Below are 27,072 nucleotides of genomic sequence, written 5' to 3' on the forward strand. Positions count from 1 at the left end.
GTAAGTTATGGATTTTAACATTCACGGGTATCTCTGTTACCTATCCCCGCATATGTTAAGGTGCCGACTGCAGTCCCGTGACTATCTAAAATAACATACAGTGGTCCTCAGTTAACCAACCAATGTCCAGTCATTCGTTAACCTTATTTTGTTAAATGAAACCATTGTTTAATGGGATTTTGGGTATTGGTTCCAGCTCATCTAAAATTACATACAACTAGTAAAAATGCACGCTACTTTGAGGTGTGCATGTAGAAGGCTCCTGGTTGAGATGATGGGAATTAGAAGTGGGGGTGGAGGAGAAGGAGAAGAGAAGGCATTGGGGTGGGAAAGAAGTCACCCCATGCCTATTTACCCATAAAATTTTAGTTCATGTGCAATTCAAGATTATTTTCTTTTAAATCAACACTGCACTGCATTTATATTGTCAATATGTAAAATAAACTTCGAATGACCACAATTGTACTGTAAGAACGTAAAAATAGTTTATGTTCAAGAGAGAGTCAAGCAAGATGCTTCCTCCACTGAGCAGAGACACAAAGTGACACCATTCTGGGGGAGCGTGCTGTTTAAGACGCTAAAAACTAGTTCCTTGTACAGTGGGGTATGCTATAACGAACGGATCCTACTACGAATATTCCTATAACGAACGGTTTTACCTATAAAATTGAGAATGCTATAACGAACGCAACTCCTACAACGAACGCGGATGAATACGGGACTATTTCGCCTGGCGCATGAATATTGTTGTACCGCGACCCACAACAAGAGCGTCAGGCGCCATCTTTGTCTCATTGTGTAGCCAGTGCACCACTGTTATTGTTGAAATTTCGTCTTTTGATGTGGAAATTCGCGTTATTTGTATAACTATTTTGTTATACAAGTATACAATTGTAACAATGAGTCGTCCAAAGCGAGTGAGAAAGCTAATAACCCTTGAAACTAAGAAAGAAATTGTAAAGAAACGTGAGAATGGAAGAAGCATTGCGAAACTTAGTGATGAATATGGGATGGCTAAATCGACTATATGTACGATTTTGAAGAATAAAGAGGAGTTAAAAACTGTGCAAGTGGCTAAGGGAATCTTTAGACTTAGCAAAGCAAAGTGTAATGTGATTGAAGAGATGGAAAATTTACTCTTAGTGTGGATAAAGGAGAAAGAAATGGCAGGTGGTAACATTAGTGAAGCTATAATTTGTGAGAAGGCTAAACAATTGTTTGAGGACCTTAAAGCCAAGACTCCCAGTGGAAGTGATAGTGATGTGCCAGTGTTTAGGGGTACCTGCATGCTGAATAACACTAAGGTAAGATAAAGTACCGTATTTTTTACATTTTCCACAGAATTTTTTCAGTGTTAAGCGGTTGTATTTGGGGGCCTGGAACGGATTAATCCTATAACGAACGAATGCTATAACGAACGAGGTTCTGGAACCAATTACGTTCGTTATAGCATACCCCACTGTACTTGAATTATGTTAAATAATTGTTAAAATGACTAAAAACTTTAATATAAGACTTGGAAAATTATTGAATAGTACAACCTTCTTGATATTTACTCAAATGGTAACGAATTTAAGCCCTAAAACCGATTACTGTATTGGCGGACTAATACTACAGCTGGTGAGCAGGCGAAAACAGGCGAAAACATGTTGGGAAAAATTCGTAAAGAATTTTTTCGTTAACCGAAGTGAAGAATCTTATGGAAGGTAATTCGTTAACCGAAATTTAGTTAATCGAGGCGTTCGTTAACCGAGGGATCACTGTAGTATCGGATCACCGGGACGTTAAACAAATTTTTGGTCTCTAAAGTTCAGCGACGTGGTACCGAAACAACGTTAGGCGGTCGAAGTTAAGCGAGGACTTACTGAACATATATGTAAGAGATTAGTCCATTAAATTGAAGTCTGTTAAAAGGAGATTTCACAGTATTTTCTAATTTTTCAGTACTGACACTGACCATAATAATTTAAAAATACTGTACCAACCTGTGGGTACCGTTGACAGATATCTTTTATTATTGCAGGCTGTAGATCTACCCCCTTTCTGTACTGGAGACGGCTCATCACAATAACATTTACTGCAAATAATAGTTTTTTCTCAAGAGATTGTATTTTAGTATTCAAATGCTAATAAATTTTTTTCACTTATGACTGGTTCCTAATAAGTTGTAGCATAAATTGAAGTTTCAAACATACACTATGGACAGATATTCCTTAGAGTAATCAATACACCTAATGAGACAAATTACTTGATTTCCAATATTTTTTTACTGTATTCTATTTCACTCAATTATTAAAAATATTTAAAGCTTGTAAATTTCAGTTTTGTATTCATTTGATAAGTACAGTGATGTCGCATCTTACGCGCATTTAACCTACACACATTCAACTTTACACGCCTGGCCTAAGAAAAAACAAAAAAAACAAGTGAGTGTAGACGCATATGGCTGGGGGAGGTACTTCCACCTGCGCCTTCTTCTCCTGGATCAACATCAAGCCCAGACGTCCCCTCAATAATGTTGATGGGGGATGAGGAAGACTAATCATCAGAGTGTGTACAGTATCCATCATCATCTCATCATTCATTATATGGGTGCTGTACTAATCATCATTGTCATTGTAACAAGAAGATCCAGGATGAATGGTGAGTGTTCAGGTTTACTTACAGCAGAGGTGGTTGTGTGGTGGCATTTAAACTGAAATAGGCTTAACCAGTTGTCGCCAGATACGCTAGTGACAAACGTCTCACTGTTTCCACACTTACGATCACCTCCCACATGAAATACACACCCGTGCTCTTCATATTTCTTATTTTATAGTCTTCTATCATATTTTCTTCATTTCCAAGTCACATTAGAGTATTAAAACTATTTTTCCACAACTTTTATAACATCATTATAATGGAAGCCCCTCGAAATCGAGGATGACAGGCCCAAGGGCCTCCTTAGCGTGAATTTGTTAAGGTGTAGAAGCTGTCGCCAACACAACAACCACACCCCAAGTTAACAAGCTGCATGACCCAGTGTCAAGGAATAGTCCAAGAAGACTGGACAACTCGCCAACTGCACTGGCTAACCATTACCCCAGAATACGATCCGCAAATCGATTAACATCCAGGTTCCCAATTACTGCTGGGTAGACAGAGGCAAATGGCGTAAAGAAACTTGCCCATAGTTTCACCCTGCCCGAGGATCGAACTCGGCTCCGCTCGCTTGCAAGACGAGAATGCTGACCATTACACCACAAGTCGCCACATCATTATATGTAACAATGGCAACATGCATTACCCTCTCCCTCCTTCCCTCCCCGATTCACTAAGGTGGGGCAGGGAGCGGTAAATGGACGAGTTGACGGTCGGAATTTTTTTGTAAGATGGCAGATCAATGGGTAAAGAAAACACTTAAATTCACTATGGTAATGATACTTTTAAATAAATTGAACCAAAATTTTCAAAAACAAGGGTTAAAGTTGCTAAAAAGTCACATGACGCCAAAAACTCTGTGATTGGTTGTGACGTCACTGGCTGGGGCGAGCCGCCCAGCAGGAGGCAGCCAGCTGTGGTGCATGTGTTGCTCCCAGCATAAATACAGGATATGTGGCCATATACAGTACTGTACAATGTTCAAGCAAAGGACAAAGAGTCGTTGGTGCTTCGTGCCAATGTGAAAGAGTATCGAAAAATCCTCACAAGGCAAAATATTCATCACAGTACTGAAAGATAAGAAGATAAGAAAGAGATGGTGGTTTGCTGCTCGACGGCACTTCCCCATGTCAGAATACTGCATCGACTGTTGTTAAGATCATTTTGATGTGAGTATTGAGGCATACATTATTTTTAGGTTAAAATAAATTACTGCTCAAGTATCATCGTGTGTATTTACTGCTGGCTGCCAAAATAATGCAAAAGACAGATAACTCCAACATGTAAGTTTTCACCACTGTTCTCTATTTCATGTCTGTAAAATGTAAGTTTTCGTCACTGATGTCTATATTTAATGTTGTGGAAGGACTAGGGACGACCATGGCCAGGGGATGGGCTTGAGATGATCAGATGACAGATGTAATTTAAAATGCTTCATAGCTGGATGGCGGAGTTCTTGATAATGCTGTACTCTACAATCATAAAGACATCTACAGGTACTTTTGGTAAAATTCTTTCATCTGCCTTTATGAACCCCGGATGTAGTTGTCCAACCTTCTTGGCTGATCGGCTCTGTAAATAAATATTATTACAGTATAGTCTGCATTTACGCTGTCAATTGAACCCGTGGAGGCCCGCGTAAAACAAGAAACGCAAAAATGAAATAACAGAACATATGGGATTAATTGAAATAGAGACTGGGCCGACCCCCAAACTCCACTTTTTCCGACACAATACGTGCGTTGTAGTAAAAATAACATCTTAATTTTATGATGGTATGCACACATAATTAATAATTAAGAGAAATATCAATAATATTAGGTTTTTTAACACTTACGTTAGTAGAAAAGCTGGGTCGGCACACGTGGATGGCAGCTGGTTCCGAGGCAGAGGGCAGATTAGTTGCCCTCCGGTGAATCACTTTCACTACTCGCAGAGGTTTGCAGGGCCTCCCTGACAAACCCCTCAAAGTCTATATCCTCACTATCACTATCACTGACTTGGGCTAGCTGTGGTTGTGGTGGGTTGCGGGCGAAGAAGTCCTTAATACTACGTTGACGACTAGCATTGATGTTGTCGAGATAGCTCTGGATATACGGCTCCATAACTTTCGTCAGATGGTTATTAGACACTTCATACCGATGCTTGTCTGGGTCGTTGTCACGGATGAGCTTAATTTTCTCCCCCAACTCGATGATTTCCTTCACATTATCATGGCTTGGTCCAGGTAATTCAAGGTTTTTCTCAGGTGATGGGGGTCCCGCGGAGGCCATTGTGAGGGGAATAGTGGGCACAAGAGAGAACTGTATACGCGGACTGAGAACAATGAGAGAGGCTCGGCTAGGTCAGCGACTTCTACCCTGTGGTGGCAAGGCACGTCATGTTGCATTAGACCAATCACAGCTAGCGGCGGAGGGAATGCGTGGGTGGTAAGGAGGCACGGCCCAATCACAGTCCGATACGTCATATGACGTCAGCGATAACGTAAGAGCAGCCTAATGCGCACCACTCACCGTGCCGCTTCCCGCTTATGGTCAAGAATGGACCGCATGGGTAAAAAATGGCGCGGCGGTCTCAACCTCTCCAGCCGCTCGCCGCGTAAATGACCAAATTTACCGCGTAATTAAAGCATTTTCATTCTGGCAAGGCACCGCGTAAATGACCAAACACATAAACAAAAACCGCGTAAATCCAGACTATACTGTAGATAATTAATTGTGCTTTACTGCGCAACACAGTAATACTATTTTGAATGTATAAATATTACTAAGCACATTAACTAATTCAATGGATATTAGCTGCCCATACCACAAATTTCATAGTATAAACATTCCAAACAATTTTGATATTATTTTGGTTTTGGTCATCTGGGGGACCTTAAGATTCTAACTATGGGATTAAGTACCTGTACTTCAAACAATAAGTTATTATCTCTACGGGATTTCTGTCGTAAAACATTTTACGATCGCATAAGAAAATACAGGTCATATGTTAGGTTAGGTTAGGGTAAGATGAGTTACTGTATAAGGTTAGCTTAACATACATCAGTGGGGGGGAGGGGTAGTAACTCAAAACTAGTGATTTCCGACAGGAATGAAGGTCAAAATCGTTCATAACACATCACAAACCATCATAAAAAAAAACATAGTCTGCAGGGATGACCAAAACTTAAAATTTACCCAATATAGCCTATCTTGAATCTAAGCATCCAAATACTTATGGTCGTGAAAGTAAAATTTTACCCATTAATATAAAGATGATATATCCCAGTGGTTCATTAGTGAATCATCAAAACAATAACAGCACTATGTTGTCATGTTTACCTAGCATCAGGCATTCACAAAACAAAGTCCAGACAATGTCATTACTTCTATATTGACTCGTCTCTCCATGCGTGCGTCGTCTGCAGGGTAGGTGGTGACGTCATTGCAAATGGCGGCCCTGTTTCTCAAGAAATAAACTTATCTCGACTATTATAGCTTGACTTTAAACTTTTATTACAAATTATATTTATCGTATCACTCTACAAACGTGGCAGAGTGTATTTCTTGTGTTTACCCAGAACCACCAACTCGCCCATTGCCGCTGTGTGGGTACCCCTCTCATTCTCTCCTCTATCCCCTTCTCTCTACTAATCCTACCCTTACCCCTCCACCTACTCTTCTCTTTCCCCCTCTTCCTCCATTCTCACTCTCTCCCCATTTCCTCCTCCACACTCCCAATACCTCCCTCTTCCTCCTCCTTTTACTCCTCCACTTTTCCTCCCTCCTCTCTACCTCTCTCTCACTACCATATGTCTCCTCACTCTTCTCCATCTCCCCCATTCCCCTCTACCCTTATCCTCACCCTCCCCCTCTCTTTCCCCTCTTTTTCTCCCCATCTCACTCCCAACTCCCTCTTCCCCCACTCTCTTCCCATTTTTCTTCCATCTCCTCTCTCCCTCACATCCCTACCTGGTTCTTTCCTCTCCACTTCACCTCCCCACTTGGCCCTCTCCTCTCCCCCCCAAAACACCCTTTCTCTTCATATTTTTTATTTTATAGTTTTATATTACATTTTCCTTATTTCTAAGCCACATTACAGTACAAGCATATAATTATAACCTTGTACTTTATGGGTGCTTTAGGGATTTTTCGAGGGTAATTTTGACTATATGCATTTTTGCCTTTACGTGCCACGCCCTCTTAAGAACGTGACCCCCGCGTAAGATGTGACACGACCATAATAACACAATCATTAACATAATAAACACAATTCTATGTAACAAGTTTCATTACCTCACCGACCCAAGGCAAGAACTCTAAGTGATCTAGAATCTTGCACAGATGTGGATAAACTTTGCTTGACTCAGTGAGCCTGAAACCTCACTGACATTTAAAGCAACCACCAGGTTTATAGTCTGAAGCAGTGATGTAACTTAGGTTGAATTGGGTGAGGAATTGCTCACATATAACAGCAATTTACACCAATTTGATCGAGCAGTGTAGCCTGCCACATGGACGAGTCAAGCTTCTGACCCAATGTAGGCTCTACCAACAAGTGTTCTGCTGGAGTTGTTGTTGACCTGTAGCCTAAAACTAAGTCACTTACTTTTATTGGCAGGTCTCTGTGATGGATCAGGCTTGAAAATATGGGAATCCAAAGCATTTGGTATGACAGACACCTTCTTCTCATCTACATTGGCTCGTAACACAGTATTTTCTTTTCTGTAAGAGTCATTTTTAATTAGTCATGTACTATACATCAAACCATGCTTTACTACTTAGTCAGTACACATTTATTGTTTATTAAAGAAACTTAGTGTAATCTCTTACCCAACATAGGAGACACAGATGCAGTGGTTGACATCAGCCAAAGACAATGCTAGGAAGTTGTTTGTCACAATAGCAGACATGTCAGCAAAGCCAAACAGCGAATGATCCGTAAACACACTCTGCAATAGTTCCAGTATAGTGCTCTAAATAATTGCTTACCATTCATGTAATATAACATTTTAAAAATCAAGAATTAAGCTAATTATATCCTAGTGTGCTAATACAAAAATAAATACCTTTATAATGTAATTTGCAGTCATAATTAATTAACAAGTACCTAAATTAACCTTTGCTACTGAGTGGGGTGTGCCATAGTCTGTGTACTATATATACAGTCATGCGCCGGTTAATGTCCGATCGCATATACGACGTGACGCCCAAAAAACTGTGGATTGCTAGACCACCACTCCACCTGACGGAGACACGATGATCCTCCCCATACTGGTCAGATATTATTTGTTAAAGGAATATGCTTCCTTCCTTAGGCTTTTTTTAAGCATTTGCCTCCAGGTGTAATGTTAACCTACATCTATTGAGGATAAAATCTTTCACCGACAAATTGAAAATAACACATTTGCTGCAATCAGACATATCTAGTTGCCTCAACAATTGCAACCCCAGTTGCAATTGGGGTTGCAATTTCAAATTCTGTGGCATTACTATGAATAACGAAGTCTCTGGTGCACTCTAAGATTAAGAGAGAAAACGGACGACTCAGGAGTCCTGAAGTGAGAGAAAACGGACTTCTATGACGGGGCACTCAAATAAATAGACATGGCTAAATGTTTTGTGGACTACCCACTGTACAGTATTGATGGTATATTTTTCATCACTTGTATAAACCTAGTCATGCCTATGCGTGTTTCTGATAATTACCATAACATTATATATTTATATATTTAGCGGTTGTACAAACACAAGGCCTCACACATGCCACTCAGACTGACAGACTTGACAAGTTTTACCAACCATAAAGACAGCTGAAGCTTTAAACATCACTCATAATGGATCTTGAATATTCCAACTGTAATTAGACATATCTAAGTTGCCTCAACAAATTCTGTGGCATTACTAAGTATAGTAAAGTTTCTGGTGCACTCTAAGATTAAGAGAGAAAACGGAGGACTTAGGCGTCCTGATGTGAGAGAAAACGGACTCCTATGACGGGGCACTCAAATAAAGAGAGACATAGCTACATGTTTTGAGGACTACCCACTTTACATTATCCTTTTCATCACTTTGTAATAAAACTAGCCATGCCTATGTGTGTTTATGATATTTACTATACAGTATATATATATATATATATATATATATATATATATATATATATATATATATATATATATATATATATATATATATATATATATATATATATATATATATATATATATATAAAATATAATATATATATATATATATAATAATATTAAAAAATATATATATATATTATATATATATATATATATATATATATATTTCATGTAGATCCACAATGAAACGTGGATAAGATAAATCTTGATAAAAACACACAGAAAGGGAAATAACGAGCACCTTAGCTTTCGCCTTTATTCGACATCTTCAGAGGCAACTGGATTACATGGACAGAGAGAGCTTAAATATAGGGACCTTATTAAACATGAGGTCAGTCATAATGATGTCATCCACTAACCCCACACCAACACACACGTAGAGCGAGAGCTTAAGAGAAGGGGTGACGTGACTAGTCAGGTCAGGTCAAAAAATAAGTGACCCACTAAATAACTATCATACATCTAGATCAAAGGTTTTCAAAGCACTTTAACCTTGGGCCACTGACAAATAAATTTATGTAACATATCAGTTTTGAACTGACCATCACTTAGGTTCATTGATTTTAATTCTTTAATCAAACTAGCTTCAACCAGAAGTCTTTCTGTGACACAAGATGATTTAAATACTTCTAAGTTTTTTCCCAAGCAATGGATGATTATTATTCTAACATGAACGAACAGGCACTGCTTTCAGATGCTGTTTTGATATTGTACTTCATGTTGTTTTGATTCTGAGCTGCAGTGTTTTTCCTGTCTGTCCTACATAATTACAATTACATTTGCTACATGGAATACAATAAACACTTCCATTTACATTCAAACTTGGGCTATTTCTATTAACATATTGGTAATGGTTGAGTCATACTTGAAAACAACATTAATATTTAGTAGCTTGAGGGACCGAACTAACGGGACAAATTCATGATGATAGGGCAGAGTCAAAATACTTGCCGAGGAATTTGCCTGGTTTGAGAGGAATGAAAGAATTTTAGTCTTTTAAACCAACGATCAACAAAACACAGAAGGGTACCCGAAGCTTTTGTGCAATGGAAACGAATGTGTTTCAATTCATCGCCAATAAATTCAGAGTCACAAACACGCAGACATCTTAAGAACATAGCAGAAAAACTGACATTTTGTAGACTCCAGGTGATCTGGATAAAAAGTGTATGAAACTGTTCACCTGTGTGGGCTTTCTGTATACCTTAAATTTGTAGTTTTGGCCATTTCTCATGATAAGCATATCAAGGAATGGAAGGGATCCATTTATTTCTCTTTCAATTTTGAATGTGATACTTGGGACAATATCATTGCTTGTCTAAAAATTCCAATGGGTCACTGTTTCTAGGCCAAAGACAAAGAACATCATCTACATATTCATACCATGGAGGAATAAAGTCCACTATATTGCAGTAATCTAGACTCAAAAACCTATATAAATACAGGCTAGAGGATAGAAAGACAATTACCCATGCTCATGCCAACATTTGCTTGTAGAACTTCCCATTTGCTCTAAACACATTAAGTTTCAGTTACGTGATAACTCTATCAATTTGAGGAAAGTATCATGTCTGGTAGTTAAATCTAACAGTTTAATTTATCTTTAAGAAATGAAAAGTTCTACAGGTACTCTAGTGAACAGTGAATTTACATCAAAACTTATTAATTCAAGTAAGGTTCATTGTGTTTTGAGTTTATCAATTAAATCACTGCTATTGTGTATAAGGGAATTAGATATTTGGCCTGTAAGAGGGGATAGCATCTTTACTCAGCCACTTGATAATTTGTGTAAGTAACAGAACCCACAGAACCTGTTTATAGGATTTAATGGATTGTTAAGTTTAATAAGCTGACTGAATCCATACATATAAGGTAAGTGGGATTGATTTGAGAGAGCTGTTTGGTGAGATCGGGTTCTTTTTCCATAACATCTTCATTTTGGAATTAGATAACTTATTAATATTTTCCAGGGGATCTTTCAGAAGCTCCATAATACGTGTTTTCATCACTGGCAATGAATTCATCTTATCATTGTAGTCACTTATCCAAAATTATAATAGCATTAGACTTATCAGCCTTGGTAATATGGACATTCTTATTTCTTTTCAAGTTTACTGCTGTTTCAAATCTTTTGGAATGTTTAAATGAAATTTTTCTTATGTAAAACATTATACAACCTTCAGCTATGGAAATATCTTTCATTTGTAATATCTGCCGACTTTATTCTTTCCAGTTGATTAAAACTTTAGCAATAGTAAGCCGGGATTAACGACCGGGTTGAGTGGTAGAAAACTTTCTACCAAAAACAAGAACAAGTTTCCTCATTTGTCTGTAGATCATAAGATGATAAGTTTATGAACAAATATGGATCACCTAATATGGTCCAGTAACTCTCACAAACAGAGCATTTAATTTGGCATTTAATCTTCTTTTTGGGCTTTGTTGCTCACTAAGAAGTTGATATACAAAATCACGAATGGTGTGCCATTTTCTATCACCCACAAACAGTGTTTTGCATAAGTATTTTACACTGAGCACTGTGTTTGAAGGCTAATTTCACACTATCACTTGAATTCTTGATAAGGGAATCCAGCAACACTTTATCCAACTCAGAGAACGCTTGATTGTCCAGATTTCTTAGTCTACTTGGAAGACAGGACTTGGGAACAATTTTATCATCTCTGCAATCTCTCAAAAACTTCAACTTGTTTTTGAGACTATGAGCCTGTATATTTAAGCCTCTCTCTGTCCATGTAATCCAGTTGCCTCTGAAGATGTCCTGAATAAAGACGAAAGCTAAGGTGCTCCGTTGTTTCCCTTTTCCCGTGTGATTTTATCAAGATATATATATATATATGTACACAGGCCGATTTTGTCAGTGTGCAAGTAAGGTAAGCTGCAGTGTGGAATATGGAATATAAAATATATATACAGCAAAATCTAAAGTAAGAGTGTTAGGTTAAGGTAGGTAAGGTTTGGTTGGTTCACATTTACTCTGATATAGTAGCTATTACAGTAAAGGTAGGTCCCGTAAGCCTTATGACATAGTGGTGGCAGAGTTGATAAAGCTCACTGCTGAATTAGCCTCACCTTACTACACACAGTCAGCAAGGCCAGCAGTACCTCAGTGACACTACTGGTCACAGTAACCCCCTGACACTACTGGTAACAGAAACCCCCTGACACTACTGGTCACAGTAACCCCTGACACTACTGGTCACAGTAACCCCTGACACTACTGTAACAGTAACCCCTGACACTACTGGTCACAGTAACTCATGACTGGTCACAGTAACCCCTGACACTACTGGTCACAGTAATCCCTGACACTACTGGTCACAGTAATCCCCTGACACTACTGGTACAGTAATCCCCTGACACTACTGGTCACAGTAATCCCCTGACACTACTGGTCACAGTAACCCCTAACACTACTGGTCACAGTAATCCCTGACACTACTGGTCACAGTAATCTCCCTGACACTACTGGCAGTAATCCCCGACACTACTGGTCACAGTAATCCCATACTGCTGGTCAAACTCGACACTACTGGTCACAGTAATCCCCTAACACTACTGGTCACAGTAATCCCCCGACACTACTGGTCACAGTAACCCGATGACACTACTGGTCACAGTAATCCCCTGACACTACTAGTCACAGTAATCCCCTGACACTACTGGTAACAGTAACCCCTGACACTACTGGTCACAGTAACCCCTGACACTACTGGTAACAGTAATCCCACACTACTGGTAACAGTAACCCCTGACACTACTGGTCACAGTAACCCCTGACACTACTGGTCACAGTAACCCCTGACACTGCACAGTATCCCCAGACTACTGGTCACAGTAACCCCTGACACTACTGGCACAGTAATCCCTGACACTACTGGTCACAGTAACCCTGACACTACTGGTCACAGTAATCCCCTGACACTACTGGTCACAGTAACCCCTGACACTACTGGTCACAGTAATCCCTGACACTACTGGTCACAGTAATCCCTCAAATTACCACGGTCACAGTAACCCCTGACACTACTGGTCACAGTAACCCCCGACACTACTGGTCACAGTAATCCCTGACACTACTGGTAACAGTAATCCCTGACACTACTGGTAACAGAATCCCCTGACACTACTGGTCACAGTAACTCCTGACACTACTGGTCACAGTAATCCCCTGACACTACTGGTCACAGTAACCCCCTGACACTACTGGTCACAGTAACTCCCTGACACTACTGGTCACAGTAATCCCACACTACTGGTCACAGTAATCCCCTGACACTACTGGGTAACAGTAACCCCTGACACCCAGGTCACAGTAACCCCTGACACTACTGGTCACAGTAATCCCCTGACACTACTGGCCAGTAATCCTGACACTACTGGAAACCCCCTGACACTACTGGTCATAGTAACCCCTGACACTACTGGTAACAGCAACCTCACTGGTCACAGTAATCCCCTGACACTACTACAGTAATCCCTGACACTACTGGTCACAGAACCCCTGACACTACTGAACAGCACCCTGACACTACTGGTCACAAATCTGACACTACTGGTCACAGTAATCCCCTGACACTACTGGTCACAGTAATCCTGATACTGCTGGTCACAGTAACCCCTGACACTACTGGTCATAGTAACCCTGACACTACTGGTCACAGTAATCCCTGACACTACTGGTCACAGTAATCCCCGACACCATCACAGTAACCCTACACATCATAGTAACCCTGTCAACTGGTCACAGTAATCCCCTGACACTACTGTTACAGTAACTTGATACTGCTGGTCACAGAACCCCTGACACTACTGGCACAGTAACCCCTGACACTACTGGTCATAGTAATCCCTGACACTACTGGTCACAGTAATCCCTGATACTACTGGTCACAGTAACCCCCTGACACTGTCACAGTAATCCCTGACACTACTGTCACAAACCCCTGATACTACTTCAGCAACCCTGACACTACGGTCAAGTAACCCCTGACATACTGGTCACAGTAACCCCGACACTACCGGTCACAGTAACCCCTGACACTACTGGTCACAGTAATCCCCTGACACTACTGCAGTATCCCGACACTACTGGTCACAGTAATCCCCTGATACTGCTGGTCACAGTAACCCCTGACACTACTGGTCACAGTAACCCCTGACACTACTGGTCATAGTAACCCCCTGACACTACTGGTCACAGTAATCTTGATACTGCTGGTCACAGTAACCCCTGACATTACTGGTCACAGTAACCTAATACTGCTGGTCACAGTAACCCCTGACAATACTGGTCACAATAATCCCTGATACTGCTGGTCACAGTAACCCCTGATACTGGTCACAGTAACCCCCTAATACTGCTGGTCACAGTAACCCCTGACATTACTGGTCACAGTAACTCCCTGATACTACTGGTCACAGTAATCCCTGATACTGCTGGTCATAACCCCCTAATACTGCTGGTCACAGTAACCCCTACATACTGGTCACAGTACCCTGATACTACTGGTCACAGTAACCCCTGATACTATGGTCACAGTAATTCCTGACACTGCTGGTCACAGTAACCCCCGACACTACTGGTCACAGTAATCCCTGATACTGCTCGTCACAGTAACCCCTGACACTACTGGTCACAGTAACCCCTGACATTACTGGTCACAGTAATCCCCTGATACTCGGTCACAGTAACCCTGACATTACTGGCCAGTAATCCCCTGATACTGCTGGTCACAGTAACCCCTGACATTACTGGTCACAGTAACCCTGACACTACTGGTCACAGTATCCCTGACACTACTGGTCACAGTAATCCCCTGACACTACTGGTCACAGTAACCCCTGACATTACTGGTCAAGTAACCCCTGACACTACTGGTCACAGTAACCCCTGACACTACTGGTCACAGTAACCCCTGACATTACTGGTCACAGTAACCCCGATACTACTGTCACAGTAACCCCCTGACACTACTGGGCACAGTAATCCTGATACTGCTGGTCACAGTAACCCCTGATACTACTGGTCACAGTAAACCCCTGACACTACTGGTCACAGTAACCCTGATACTACTGGTCACAGTAACCCTGACATTACTGGTCACAGTAACCCCTGACACTACTGGTCACAGTAACCCCTGATACTACTGGTCACAGTACCCTGACATTACTGGTCACAGTAACCCCGATACTACTGGTCACAGTAACCCCACACTACTGGTCACAGTAATCCCTGATACTGCTGGTCACAGTAACCCCTGACATTACTGGTCACAGTAACCCCCTGATACTACTGGTCACAGTAACCCCTGACACTACTGGTCACAGTAACCCTGACACTACTGGTCACAGTAACCCCTGATACTGCTGGTCACAGTAACCCCGACATTACTGGTCACAGTAACTCCGATACTACTGGTCACAGTAACCCTGACACTACTGGTCACAGTAACCCTGACACTACTGGTCACAGTACCCCTGATACTACTGGTCACAGAACCCCTGATACCGCTGCAGTAACCCTGATACTGCTGGTCACAGTAACCCCTGATACTGCTGGTCACAGTAACACCTTGATATTACTGGTCACAGTAACCTCTGATACTGCTGGTCACAGTAACCCCCTGACACTACTGGTCACAGTAACCCCCGATACTATCACAGTAACCCCTGACATTACTGGTCACAGTAACCCTTGACACTACTGGTCACAGTAACCCTGACACTGCTGGTCACAGTAACCCCTGATACTACTGGTCACAGTAACCCCTGATACTGCTGGTCACAGAACCCCTGATACTGGTCAGTAACCCCCTGATACTACTGGTCACAGTAACCCCGACACTACTGGTCACAGTAACCCCTGATACTGCTGGTCACAGTTTCTGATATTGCTGGTCACAAAACCCCTGATACTACTGGTCACAGTAATCCTCTCATACTACTGGTCACAGTAACCCCTGATACTACTGGTCACAGTAATTTCATACTGCTGGTCACAGTAACCCCTGATACTGCTGGTCAGTAACCCTGATACTGCTGGTCACAGTAACCCCGATATTACTGGTCACAGTAACCCCCCGATACTACTGGTCACAGTAATCCCTGATACTACTGGTCACAGTAACCCCCTGATACTACTGGTCATAGTAACCTCATACTACTGGTCACAGTAATCCCGATACTGCTGGTCACAGTAACCCTGATACTACTGGTCACAGTAACCCCTGATACTACTGGTCACAGTAACCCCTGATACTACTGGTCACAGTAACCCCTGATAATACTTCACAGTAATCCCCGATAATACTGGTCATAGTAACCTCATACTACTGGTCACAGTAATCCCTGATACTGCTGGTCACAGTAACCCCTGATACTACTGGTCACAGTAACCCCGATACTACTGGTCACAGTAATCTGATACTGCTGGTCACAGTAACCCCTCATATTACTGGTCACAGTAACCTGATACTACTGGTCACAGTAACCCCTGATACTACTGGTCACAGTAATAGTAACATGACATTTTATTTGTCACAAGATTCAAGAGGACAGACAATAAATTTATGTCCAAAATTTATGATAAGTCATCCTCCTCAATTGAAATGTGGCTGGTAGTGGTTCAAGGTCAATGTCTGCTATTAGTCACTGTATTACTCTGTATTATATTATCTCTTCTTGTACTCTATTATAATTAACATGGTCCTTTTATTGTACTGTACTGTACTATATGCAATTCTACATTAAACAGATTTTTTTTAATCTTTATTTAAGTAGATTTGCTTTTTATGAAGTATTTTAGAATGTCTAGGACTATAGATTCACAAGAATCCTGTAAATGTACTCTAACAGATAATTTTTAAGAAAATCAATCTTGATGAAGTCTCACTATAATTCAAAAGTAATGTAAGTCATTTTGCATTTTATCCTTAGTCAAAGAGCTGAATTCTTACATCTCAAGTTACGAGGAAAATTAAATGAATGAACTTTAACGTGACCCCAATTCCAGGGCGCTTTGAACACAGAGCACCAAGTTTTATCAAGGTTTACTGTATATTGTATCACTGTTAATGTCAACAAATAACTGCACTATACTGTACCTTAAGTCCCATTGCTCTTGCCAGATTCATAGCTTCATGTGCCATGGTAGAGAAGGCCGAATGGCCATGAACGATGTCTCACGTAAGAAAATGTTTCGCAGAAGTGGAATGGATGTGATGATGGTGGGAAGGACGGACTGACTGTAAAATCGCATTGGGAGATAGTAAACCTGGAAAAACAAAATTATTGGACCACCTTTAGATTAAGCACAGTAGCTTATTTCACTTGATAATTAAATGTTTTTATTCCCACTTTGTTTACACCCATGCTGGGTTCTAATTTGTCTACTACTATTTCACCTGTGTAATGAACTGTACTGTACCCTGAGAATGTCACATATTCCCTGGCTGTCTACTATCCAGACATGGCCCAGGAAATCATAATCTGCATTTGTTATTACTTACACTGTGTTCATGTACAGTACTGTACTGCAGTTATCATAATTGATTCACTTATTTTATCTGGTGTTGAAATTGATTACAGTGCATTCTTCTATTTAACATTGCAGCAATCATAATTGTAATTTCACCTTAAAATCAAATAATAATCATTATTATTATTTTGAGGATTCGTTGACTATTCCCTTATATTTATGAAATGTCAACACATTCCTAGCTACTGGTATAATACCTAGAGAGGCTGCTTGCTGCCACTAATGAGTTCTGGTTCATTTCAATGACAAATTTAATACTGTATATGCAAAGATATAACTGTTTGAAAACATTAACTTTCAGGATATGAGTGAAAATAAAATTTTTAAATTAAAATTTTGAAATAAAGATGATTTACTGTCGACATCACAAACAAATTCACAGTTTCAGAGAAGCGAAGTTCTTAGCCTAGTACTGTAGCTAAGAAAAGGAGAAAAAAAAAAAAAATACAGAACAGTAGTAAAAATCCGGATGACAGAAAACGGACCCACCTAAAATCGGACTTTCCAAAACTTTTTTAGCGGGCTTTTTGTGTCTTTTTGTCGTGGCGCCACAGCTACAGAACAACCATGACCGCGTCATTTAACACTTAAGCAACAATCAAACTGTGACAACATACCATATATATAATCTACCCCCTAGTTTATAGGTAAATGATTTTTGAAATCGTTAATTTATGATATTCTCTAAATTTAGATTCGATACGTTTTGAGGTAATGGAACAACAAAACCTTCTGTAAAAACATACATCCTTTAAACCGAGGGCTGCCCGTGCCTGAACCAAGTGCGAAAAATTGTTTACCATTTATTATTACGGCTGCAAGCAGGTAGTTTCAACCAAAAATATTGTATATTTCCATTCAAATATTTATTCAAGTCAATTTGGAGGAATATTATTGTAATACAACAGTTTTTACTAAACCATTGGCGATTACAATAACATCTTTTGAACGGCGAAGTCATTGTTTTCGTCGATTTTATCCACTTTCCACTATGTCGTCGTCATTTTCAGCAAAAATATTACATTTCCGTGAGCGATATTATATCAAGCACAGTATGAATAGAATATCATTGTAATATACTGTAACAGAATTTTAACTGAAAACTATTACAAAACAGAGTAACATCTCAAGAACATCGGAGCTTAGGTAAAGTCTTTTGTTTTTTCGCTGTATTTATCTATTTTACATTGAAATACATCGTTTCCAAAAACTACTATTTATTTCGAGAATCTATTCATTCAAGGCAGTTTAGGTAAAATATACGTGTGATGTAATAGTTTTTAACTGCGATTAAAAAATCATTACCCTCTAGCCCTGTTCAAGGAGAGGACGGGAGAAGCTGTTTGGTGCTGCAGACAATGACAAGGAAAATGATTTTGATGGATTTTAATGAAAATATTCAGAAATATGGTATGTAGTATTTATTCAAGTCAATTAGGATAGAATATTATTGTAATACAACAGTTTTTAACTGAAAACCATTGAAAGCGATGCAGTATCTTTTGAACGAAAGAAAGCGAAAGTCATTGTTTTAATCACGCATTATCCCACTTTCACTGTCGTACGTCATTTCCAAAAATATTACATTTCCGTGAATGCATTATATCAAGCACAGTATGAATAGAATACCATTGTAATATAACAATATTTTGGTCCTACTCTTTCCATTTGCAGAGTACTGTACAAGCCATAATAATGGCTCCTAAAGTAGATAAACTTCGTTGTGTGAAGAAAAGAAGAACATGTTGAAATTGAGTGACAAACTTGAAATAATTAAGAAACTAGAATGTGTTGTGAGCAATACTATTCTAATAATGGAAACATCGACATTGGAAAGTCTACAATTTATGATATAAAAAAGGCAAAGAATAAAATTATAGAATTCACAGCTTTTCATTAAAACTGCTCGTTTTGATAAATGAAGCATGCTATATTTGCTAATGAATAAACTATCAAAATGCACCTGTTCATCTCTTCTTTATTCCTCCTTAAATTTGAATTTTAAAAGTACTGCCTGAGAATCCGAAAATCCGGACCGACCCAATCCCCAAGCAGTCCGGATTTTTGGACTTCTACTGTACAGTATATTATCTGGGAGTTTCATCATTATCAGGTGAAATATGCTGGGGTGCCTACCTATAGTCCAGTAGAATTTCCACCATTTGAGGGCAAACCCGTTTTATTTTTTTAGTTACTCCAGGGGTTTCAGCAGGCCATAAAAATTTAACTTTGATCACTGGGCTCTGTCTCTCATTAAATATTGCGCGCTCAGCATTAGAAGGGAGTGAAGAGCAACCCTGGGCAAAATTAATTTTTTTTTATGGATATCCTATTTTCACCCTTCCTCTCCATGTTGGCGTTGGATGTAACCCTCTAGTTAGAACAGAAATATGGTCCTTCAAAAATAAGGTGCGATTTCCCCTCAAGCCGGGAGCTACGTATCTGGCTCAGTCAATGAAGGTGGTTACGTCCCGTTCAGAGTGAGAGGAGCACGAGCCAATGACAGTGCGCCTCCCTCGGACCATACCCCTAGGCAGCCAATCACAATGGATTTCCCCTTGCTAAAGCCACGCGCCCAGATGCTGCCTCCTTGTTAGTTTTGGAGCGTTGTACAGCATAAAAAGGTTCAATGATTATTATTTCATTTTTGAGGTTTATGAGGGGGGTAAAGACGAGTGCTGTTTTTGGTGATTATTAACTTGTTTTACAGTATTAGCCCACAATAATAAGACAATTTTGCAGAAAAACACGATTATTGTTGGTTTGAAGATCAAACAACTGTACATCACGGGTAGTTATTCTCAATCAACTCATGATAAAATAATAACTATTAACAGAACTAACTTCCAGTTTTCACACTTCACTAGGAGATTAAGCTGCACGATAAAAAAAAATCTCTCTCTAGCTTAAAAAACAATAAAGTTATGGTTGTTTGAACTTAAAAAAACTTTTAAAAGCGTTTTTCTCCGCTTTTTAAATTTGGCTTCTCACTTTCTTGGAGTGCCTCATATCTCCACTTGTACAACATGCTGTGCCAAGACCTAGGCCCCATGTTATCTGGAAATAATATATTTTCTTCATTTTCAATATGTAATCTATTCATGTTCATCATTTTGAATTAATGTTAATATCATTTCCTGATCTTGTTATGCATTATGATAGCCATAATGTTGTTCACTTTTATCCTCTTCAAAACTAATCGGCTATTTAGGCACCGAGGTCGGTCACATCTTCTGCTAACACTGTTGGCATGGCATGCACCGCCTGTCGTGGTACTGAACCTGCTCCAGTGTTGGTCCGTCTGGTCTTGTGAGTTCACGCCGTGCCGTCACAATGCTCTTAGATGAGTAATGGGTAATGGTAACAGAAGAGAGATGTATGTAACTATACCTTTAATATATGTATCCAGTAGTGCTTGGCAGCCACTTGGAATTTTTGTTCCTAAATCAGTTTCCCAAAATGTTGATTTAAATTGGTATTTTCTATGGCCCACTACAACCCCTAGCAGGAATATAAAAGTAAAAAACATGTCTACAGAAATTGTCCAGGTTCAATGCAGATTCTAGTGAACTACTGTACTACCAGTACTTTAGGTGATCCAAATTATTTGAAAATGTCTTATAAGGATAATATTACCAAGAACTGTACATTTGGGACACAGGAACCCAGTTTATTTGGAGAGCAGGAGGTTAGGTTAGGTTAGGTCCTAACCACCCTGGCCCAAACATCCTACATTCAGTTTATTCAGACAGGTGACTTGGCCTTCTAACCACACTGTCAACATGCTTCAGTGCCTCCCTAAGAATCTCTCCAGAGGAAACTTTGGTGAAAGAATACAGGTATAGTATTGGTTATTGTGCCATGGTAACTATGGTGCAAATATCATAATACTGTACAGTGAAACCTCCATATGACGAACTTCTCTCTCCATATAACCCATTAGATGGATTTCATGTAATGAACCCTCAGTATTACAAACTTTCACCTCTATACATATACAGGGGCACCCCGGGTTACAAACAAGTTCCGTTCCTGAGGATGCCCTTTAGTCAGTTGTCATGATCGTAATGACGGCTAGCCTGTTAAACTAATGATCCATATTACGCTTACACGTCCACAAAACCTTCTGAGTCTCCCAGTGTGAATGTCCTCCGTTCTCCCTGTTTCTTTAATGACATCATCGAGATGTCGTATGTTTGTTGACTGTAGTTGTAAACTCTTCGCTAAGAACCTGTAAACCTTTTTTCACCTATGATTAGCAGAGACTCTGATAATTTTAGTGAAATTGTGGTAGGGAGGTTAACTGAGGAATGAGTTGATATTTCTGAAGGGAGCCTTTTAAAATCTGCTACTCAGGTTGTAGCAAGGCATTGCATGTTGGGACCTGTTGCCATCCAACCTTGTTATCAATTTAATTCTTGCTTTTGATAGCTCAGTCAGAGCATTGTTTGTAAAGATAATAGTAGGGAATGAAACTGAGTTCGTGAGGCTCAGTTTCAAACGTCAGTGTGTTACAGTAACGTAATCCAGTTAAATGGTTGAGTAAGTGCCGTGACTTTAGCGGGGTGGAAGGCGCGAACCTGTGAGCCGCCACGCTTCCTCCCCACAGGTCACCCACCTTCTCCGTGTTGTAATTCGCCATTTTTAAGTGATTTGACCTAACTAATAGTTTGTTTGTGCTAGTGTTAAAGTAACGTAGTTAATGTGCTTTGAGTGAAGTATTTTATGTCCTTATTAATGTCCTTGAAACGTTGGTTTGTTATGAACAGTGAGCCGCCACGCCTCCTCCCACAGGTCCCTATCGCAGCCTAGCCAGTCTGCAGCGTGGATGACACATCCACTAGCCTGGGGAGATGTCTGAGGTCCAGGAATCGGGTATCCTGTGAACCCCGACCGTCAGAAGCTCCACTACCACCTATAGGGGCCTAGCTGGCCAGTATTCCCCTGACGCCATGCCCTGTGGTGAACCCGGATCAATCACGCCCACAACCAATGCCAGCCCCATCATTGGTGGATGAGTACATGCACATAGCTCTGTAACGCTATGTGTGGTGGTGCTAGTCCACCGAATTATCGGAGGTGTCACTTGGTGATGAGACTCTTGCCGCTGGTGTTGTTTTTGCAGGTGCTACTGCTTGTGTGTTTTTTGTGAGCAATGGTGCGTGAACTAAGCCTCCTGAGGCAGTACCAGGAGTTCCTATTTTGCATACAGCATCTTTCCTGTAAACTTTTTGTGTCTCAATAAATGTATTTGAGTGGGTCATGATTCACCTATAGTATTCACCTCTTCTCCCTAACACTGATACTATATTTACATGAACCCATGTTCCTCTCTATCACGCTAAGGTCATTGTCAAGAGTGCCGCCTCACAGGGTGGCAGCTCGTGTTGCGCGTTCTTACAATTGGTGGCCTCAGTGGTCCAGCAGTAAGTAGGAGCAACCCGCTATCATACACAGTAATGTACGTAAGTCGGAACACACACCCTATGTTCGCTATATCACAGCCTAAGTCATTTCATACATCTTCAATCACCTAATTTAAGAGTATAGAAAAAATTGAATGACAAAATACAATAAAGGAAAGTAAAAATAAAAGTATAACTTTCATTAAAACCTTGGGCTGGCTGATCTTCCACCCATATCACTAATGATCTTTCCATTTCAATTAACAATCCACTTCTTTGTTTTGTTATCACAGTTGAGTACATTGGTGTAGATCCTTTTACATATTCAAGAATTTTCTCTTTGTCTTTCAAAATTATTCCAACCATTCATCAACTGAAGCCCAACACTTTACCAATGACTGAGGGTGTTTTGCCTTTTTCAGAACATTTAATTACATCAACTTTCACTTCCATTGTAATTGTTTTCCTTTCTTGGATGCACTACTATCACTTGCATCAGGTCTGCATTTGGGAGCCATGATAAGGGCAAAAAATAGAGTTAATAAGCAAAAAAACAACAGTTTGCACTTGATCATACATGTTACATTGGTGAGAGTAAGGTGTACTGACACTCCTCAGCGCACGCTACAAGTGGGGCTGGGTGATGCATTACTCCCCACCCGTCGTTACGCCTAGTCACTACGACACGCAAACTAGTTCTCGAGGGTTAATACTAAGAGCCAGTTGTACCTATTGTTAATATGATTATAATAATGCTATGACTTGTTTGTATTGCTAGTTGTTTGTAGCATGATATTGTTTTGATGCATGGCTTTGGTGTTCCAGGTACATGGTGGGGCTTAAAACATATTCTGAAACCAATGAACTGTGTTTTGATTTGATCACTGGTAGCAGAGCGTAGTTATCAATTGAGAAGATGGCCTCAAGTCGAGACAATAAGGCCCCACCACCGATGAGGAAAGATCTGCCCTACAGCGAGTGGAAGCATGAGGTCCTAGTATGGAGAACCTTCACTCACCTGGAGAAAAAGAAGTTAGGCCCTGCATTGTTCCTGTCACTGGATGGTTCTGCACGTGATGCAGCTTGATGATTTAAACAGTGACAATTAATGATTTAAACAGTGACAGTGATACTGATGTGCTTTTGACTAAGTTGGACAATTTGTTTAAAACAAAAACAATGCTGCAATTGAAGCATATGAAAGATATCAGCGCCCAAGTGATATGCACATATTTGACTATATAAATACGCTTGAACAACTGTATCAAAGAAGTGTGTAGTCCTTTTCACTTGTGCGGTTAAGCGAGCTATACACCTGGAGACTGTTACTGATCTATCAAGTGAAACATTCCTCCACACTTTGTGCAGATTCAGTAGCAGAAGAGGATACCCTCAAATATTAATGAGTGATAATGTTACCACTTTTGTTAGCGGTGCTAAAATCCTAGGAGAATTAATGAATAACATAGGACTAGGAAATATATTAGCAGATCTTAGAAGTGAGTGGCACTTTAGACCTGCTAGAGCACCTTGGTTTGGAGCAATCTGGGAGAGGTCCATAGGTACCTTGAAATCAGAACTTAAAAAGGTAATGGGACAAGCCATGGTTACAGTTAATGAATTAAATACTGTTTTACTGGAACTAGAAGCTGCAATAAATGACTGACCCTTGAGTTATGTCTATAGTGATCTCGAGGACCCATAGCCCCTCACCCATTTTCAGTGTTTATTTAATTCGTTTAATGCAATGTAAATATTTCTTGTCCTGATATCAACCAATTCAAGGCAAAATTGATGACTTCTTCTGGTGTGGTACACCTCATTTTCAAGAGGACGTCAATTACCAAAAATTGAAGTATTTTCTTTGGGATCTGAAGAGTCTGGAATCTTCAAGTACCTGGGATTGTATATCGATCAACAGCATGATAAGAGGATTATCATACACCAAAATCCTCAAGTGGATGAGTTAGTGGAGCCGCAGATCAGCCCTGAAAGAAGTAAGCAGAAAGAAGATGACCTCACTGATGCTGAAATTACTGTTCTCCGAAGAACCTCTGGACGTGTGAACTGGCTAGCATCTCGGACAAGACCTGATCTCAGTTGATGTGTGCGATATATCTTGTTCAGTCAAGAATGCCAAAGTGACTGATTTACAAAGAGATGCAAAGATTATCAAAAAAGCACAGTCCAGACAAGTGTGTATGAAGTTTCCCAATTTGGATCTCACCAAGAGCTCAATTGTTGTCTTCAGTGATGCAAGGTATGGAAATTTACCTGATGGATCATCCCAGGGCGGCTACATCATATTCCTCACGATGAAACTGGAAGCTGTGTGCCACTAGTATGGTCGTCTACCAAAAATAAGACATATAGTGAGAAGCACACTGGCTGCTGAGTGCTTGGCACTGCAGGATGGAGCTGATAATGCAGTCTTGATATCCTCCCTTATATCAGAGATCCTGTATGGTGGCACTATAGCCATTAAAAATATAAGCGCAGGGGTTTGTGCAGATAGCTTTATTCCACTAAGGCTGCCCAGAACAAAAGGCTAAGAATAGATATTGCAGGTTTCACCAGATGATAAACAGAGAGGAACTGTCTCAGGTGGTTGGGTTGATAGGATGGAGCAGCTGGCTGAGTGTTTGACTAGGAGAACTGCACCTTCCTCTTTTCTGTTGGCTGTTTTACACAAAGGCAAACTCTAACTTAGTGGCGTATACCATTATTATGTTATGCCTATGTGAAGCTTATTTGTTATTCAGCTTATTTGTTATTGCATTAACGAAATCATACTTATTGTTTTGTTTCATAACTGATAATTGAAATTGTGAACGAAAAATAACCTGTACGTAATCTAATGGATATCTTTTGTATTAAAGAACAAAAAAGGAAATATTTTTAATATGATTACAATAATGCTGTGTTTTGTTTGTATTGCTAGTTGTTTGTAGCATGATATTGTTTTGATGCATGGCTTTGGTGTTCCAGGTACATGGTGGGACTTAAAACATATTCTGAAACCAATGAACTGTGTTTTGATTTAATCACCTCTGTCGGATTCGTTAAATAATTGACCTTATGGAACCTTGTTCGTATCGGCAGGTGTTCGTAAGATGGACGTTAACTCGGGGACACCCTGTAGTTCGGCAGATGGAGGTTTCACATCTAGTGGACCCTCAGTATAATGGAATTCCTTCTCCATATACAGTAGTCCGTTAAATAGAGGTTTCATGGTATTAAAATAAGCTTGAATATTATGTCATCACCATGGCCAAGGCAAACTACTTTAAATTACAGTACATTGAAATAAGGTTATGGGATAGTTTACCTTCAGCCCATTAGTCATGTAGCGTACACCTCTCCTGTCCCCATAAACATGTGTAATGACAATGACCTTAGACCACGACAGAGGAGACATTGAGATAACTGGAAGATGTGTTCTCAACTCCTCCAACATTAGGGTAGAAGAAATCTGACACCATGCTGAAGAGAATATACATATGAAAAATTTTAGTAAGACAAAGTTTTAATACTGATCATCATAATGCTTTGTGCATAACCTGTTATTAAAAAGGATTTCACTCCACTTGTTTCTACACTTTCAGTATATTACATCCTACTTAAAATACTAAGGAAAACAAAATCTTCATTCAGATATTTCTTTCAATGTAAAAAATAATGAACCAAGAAAGACTTCATCTTCAATAGAAACTTGCTCCAAAATTCCTGGTCATTCTGTGAAACTGTTGTTGAGTATTACTGGTAAGCCCATGGAAGTGGATCAGTTGAAGCTATGGAGGCAAGAACAGTACTGGGCTTCAATTTGCCCTGGGGTAGACTATCAAGAACAATTGGAGGATCCCACACAGTACAGTACCCTACCATGGCCACCTCTAGTTGTGGTAGATCAGCTAGGCATGTATATAGCTAACTACTGTAAATGTCTTATTTCAGCAGGAAAGAACCTTTGAGTGATAAAGACTATAAAGTTCTGCAGTAATCAATGGTTCATTCTTGTTGAAATCTTATATTGTTCAATGATTTTTTTTATCAATTCATCAAAACATCAAATGCATGGTTGCCACAGACTTCTTACTCTTTCAGATAATATTATGCAACACTGATTTTTTCTTAACCAGCAACTTAAGAAAAATTTCTATAGAAAAAAGTTGTGTTGTCTCTTGAATACTGTACCCTAAAAGACATGGAGAAATTACAAGTCTTCCAATTTTTTGGTTTTCTAGATTTTGTTTGAAATACATTCCATCAAACAAGGACACCATGTTTGTGTTTCACCTGCTAACATATACTTCCCAGTCACCAAACACTTTCCAGCAACC

At 39.9% G+C, this 27,072-nt stretch overlaps 1 protein-coding gene across 1 annotated transcript in view; it reads right to left on the reverse strand.

Annotated features, from left to right (window-relative positions):
- The window catches only part of LOC121869518 (phosphatidylinositol N-acetylglucosaminyltransferase subunit A-like), a 44,389-nt gene extending 18,175 nt beyond the window's left edge, over positions 1 to 26,214 (reverse strand). The window contains 8 exon segments of the mRNA XM_042370872.1: positions 1,986 to 2,077; positions 7,231 to 7,346; positions 7,455 to 7,573; positions 16,894 to 16,970; positions 16,973 to 17,063; positions 26,061 to 26,140; positions 26,143 to 26,172; positions 26,175 to 26,214. Coding sequence (XP_042226806.1) covers positions 1,986 to 2,077; positions 7,231 to 7,346; positions 7,455 to 7,573; positions 16,894 to 16,970; positions 16,973 to 17,063; positions 26,061 to 26,140; positions 26,143 to 26,172; positions 26,175 to 26,214 — 645 coding nt within the window.
- Between the last annotated feature and the right edge of the window lie 858 nt (positions 26,215 to 27,072).

The sequence above is a fragment of the Homarus americanus genome, unplaced genomic scaffold (genome assembly GCF_018991925.1).
Source record: "Homarus americanus isolate GMGI-L3 unplaced genomic scaffold, GMGI_Hamer_2.0 scaffold23578, whole genome shotgun sequence".
Classification (NCBI taxonomy): Eukaryota; Metazoa; Arthropoda; class Malacostraca; order Decapoda; family Nephropidae; genus Homarus; species Homarus americanus.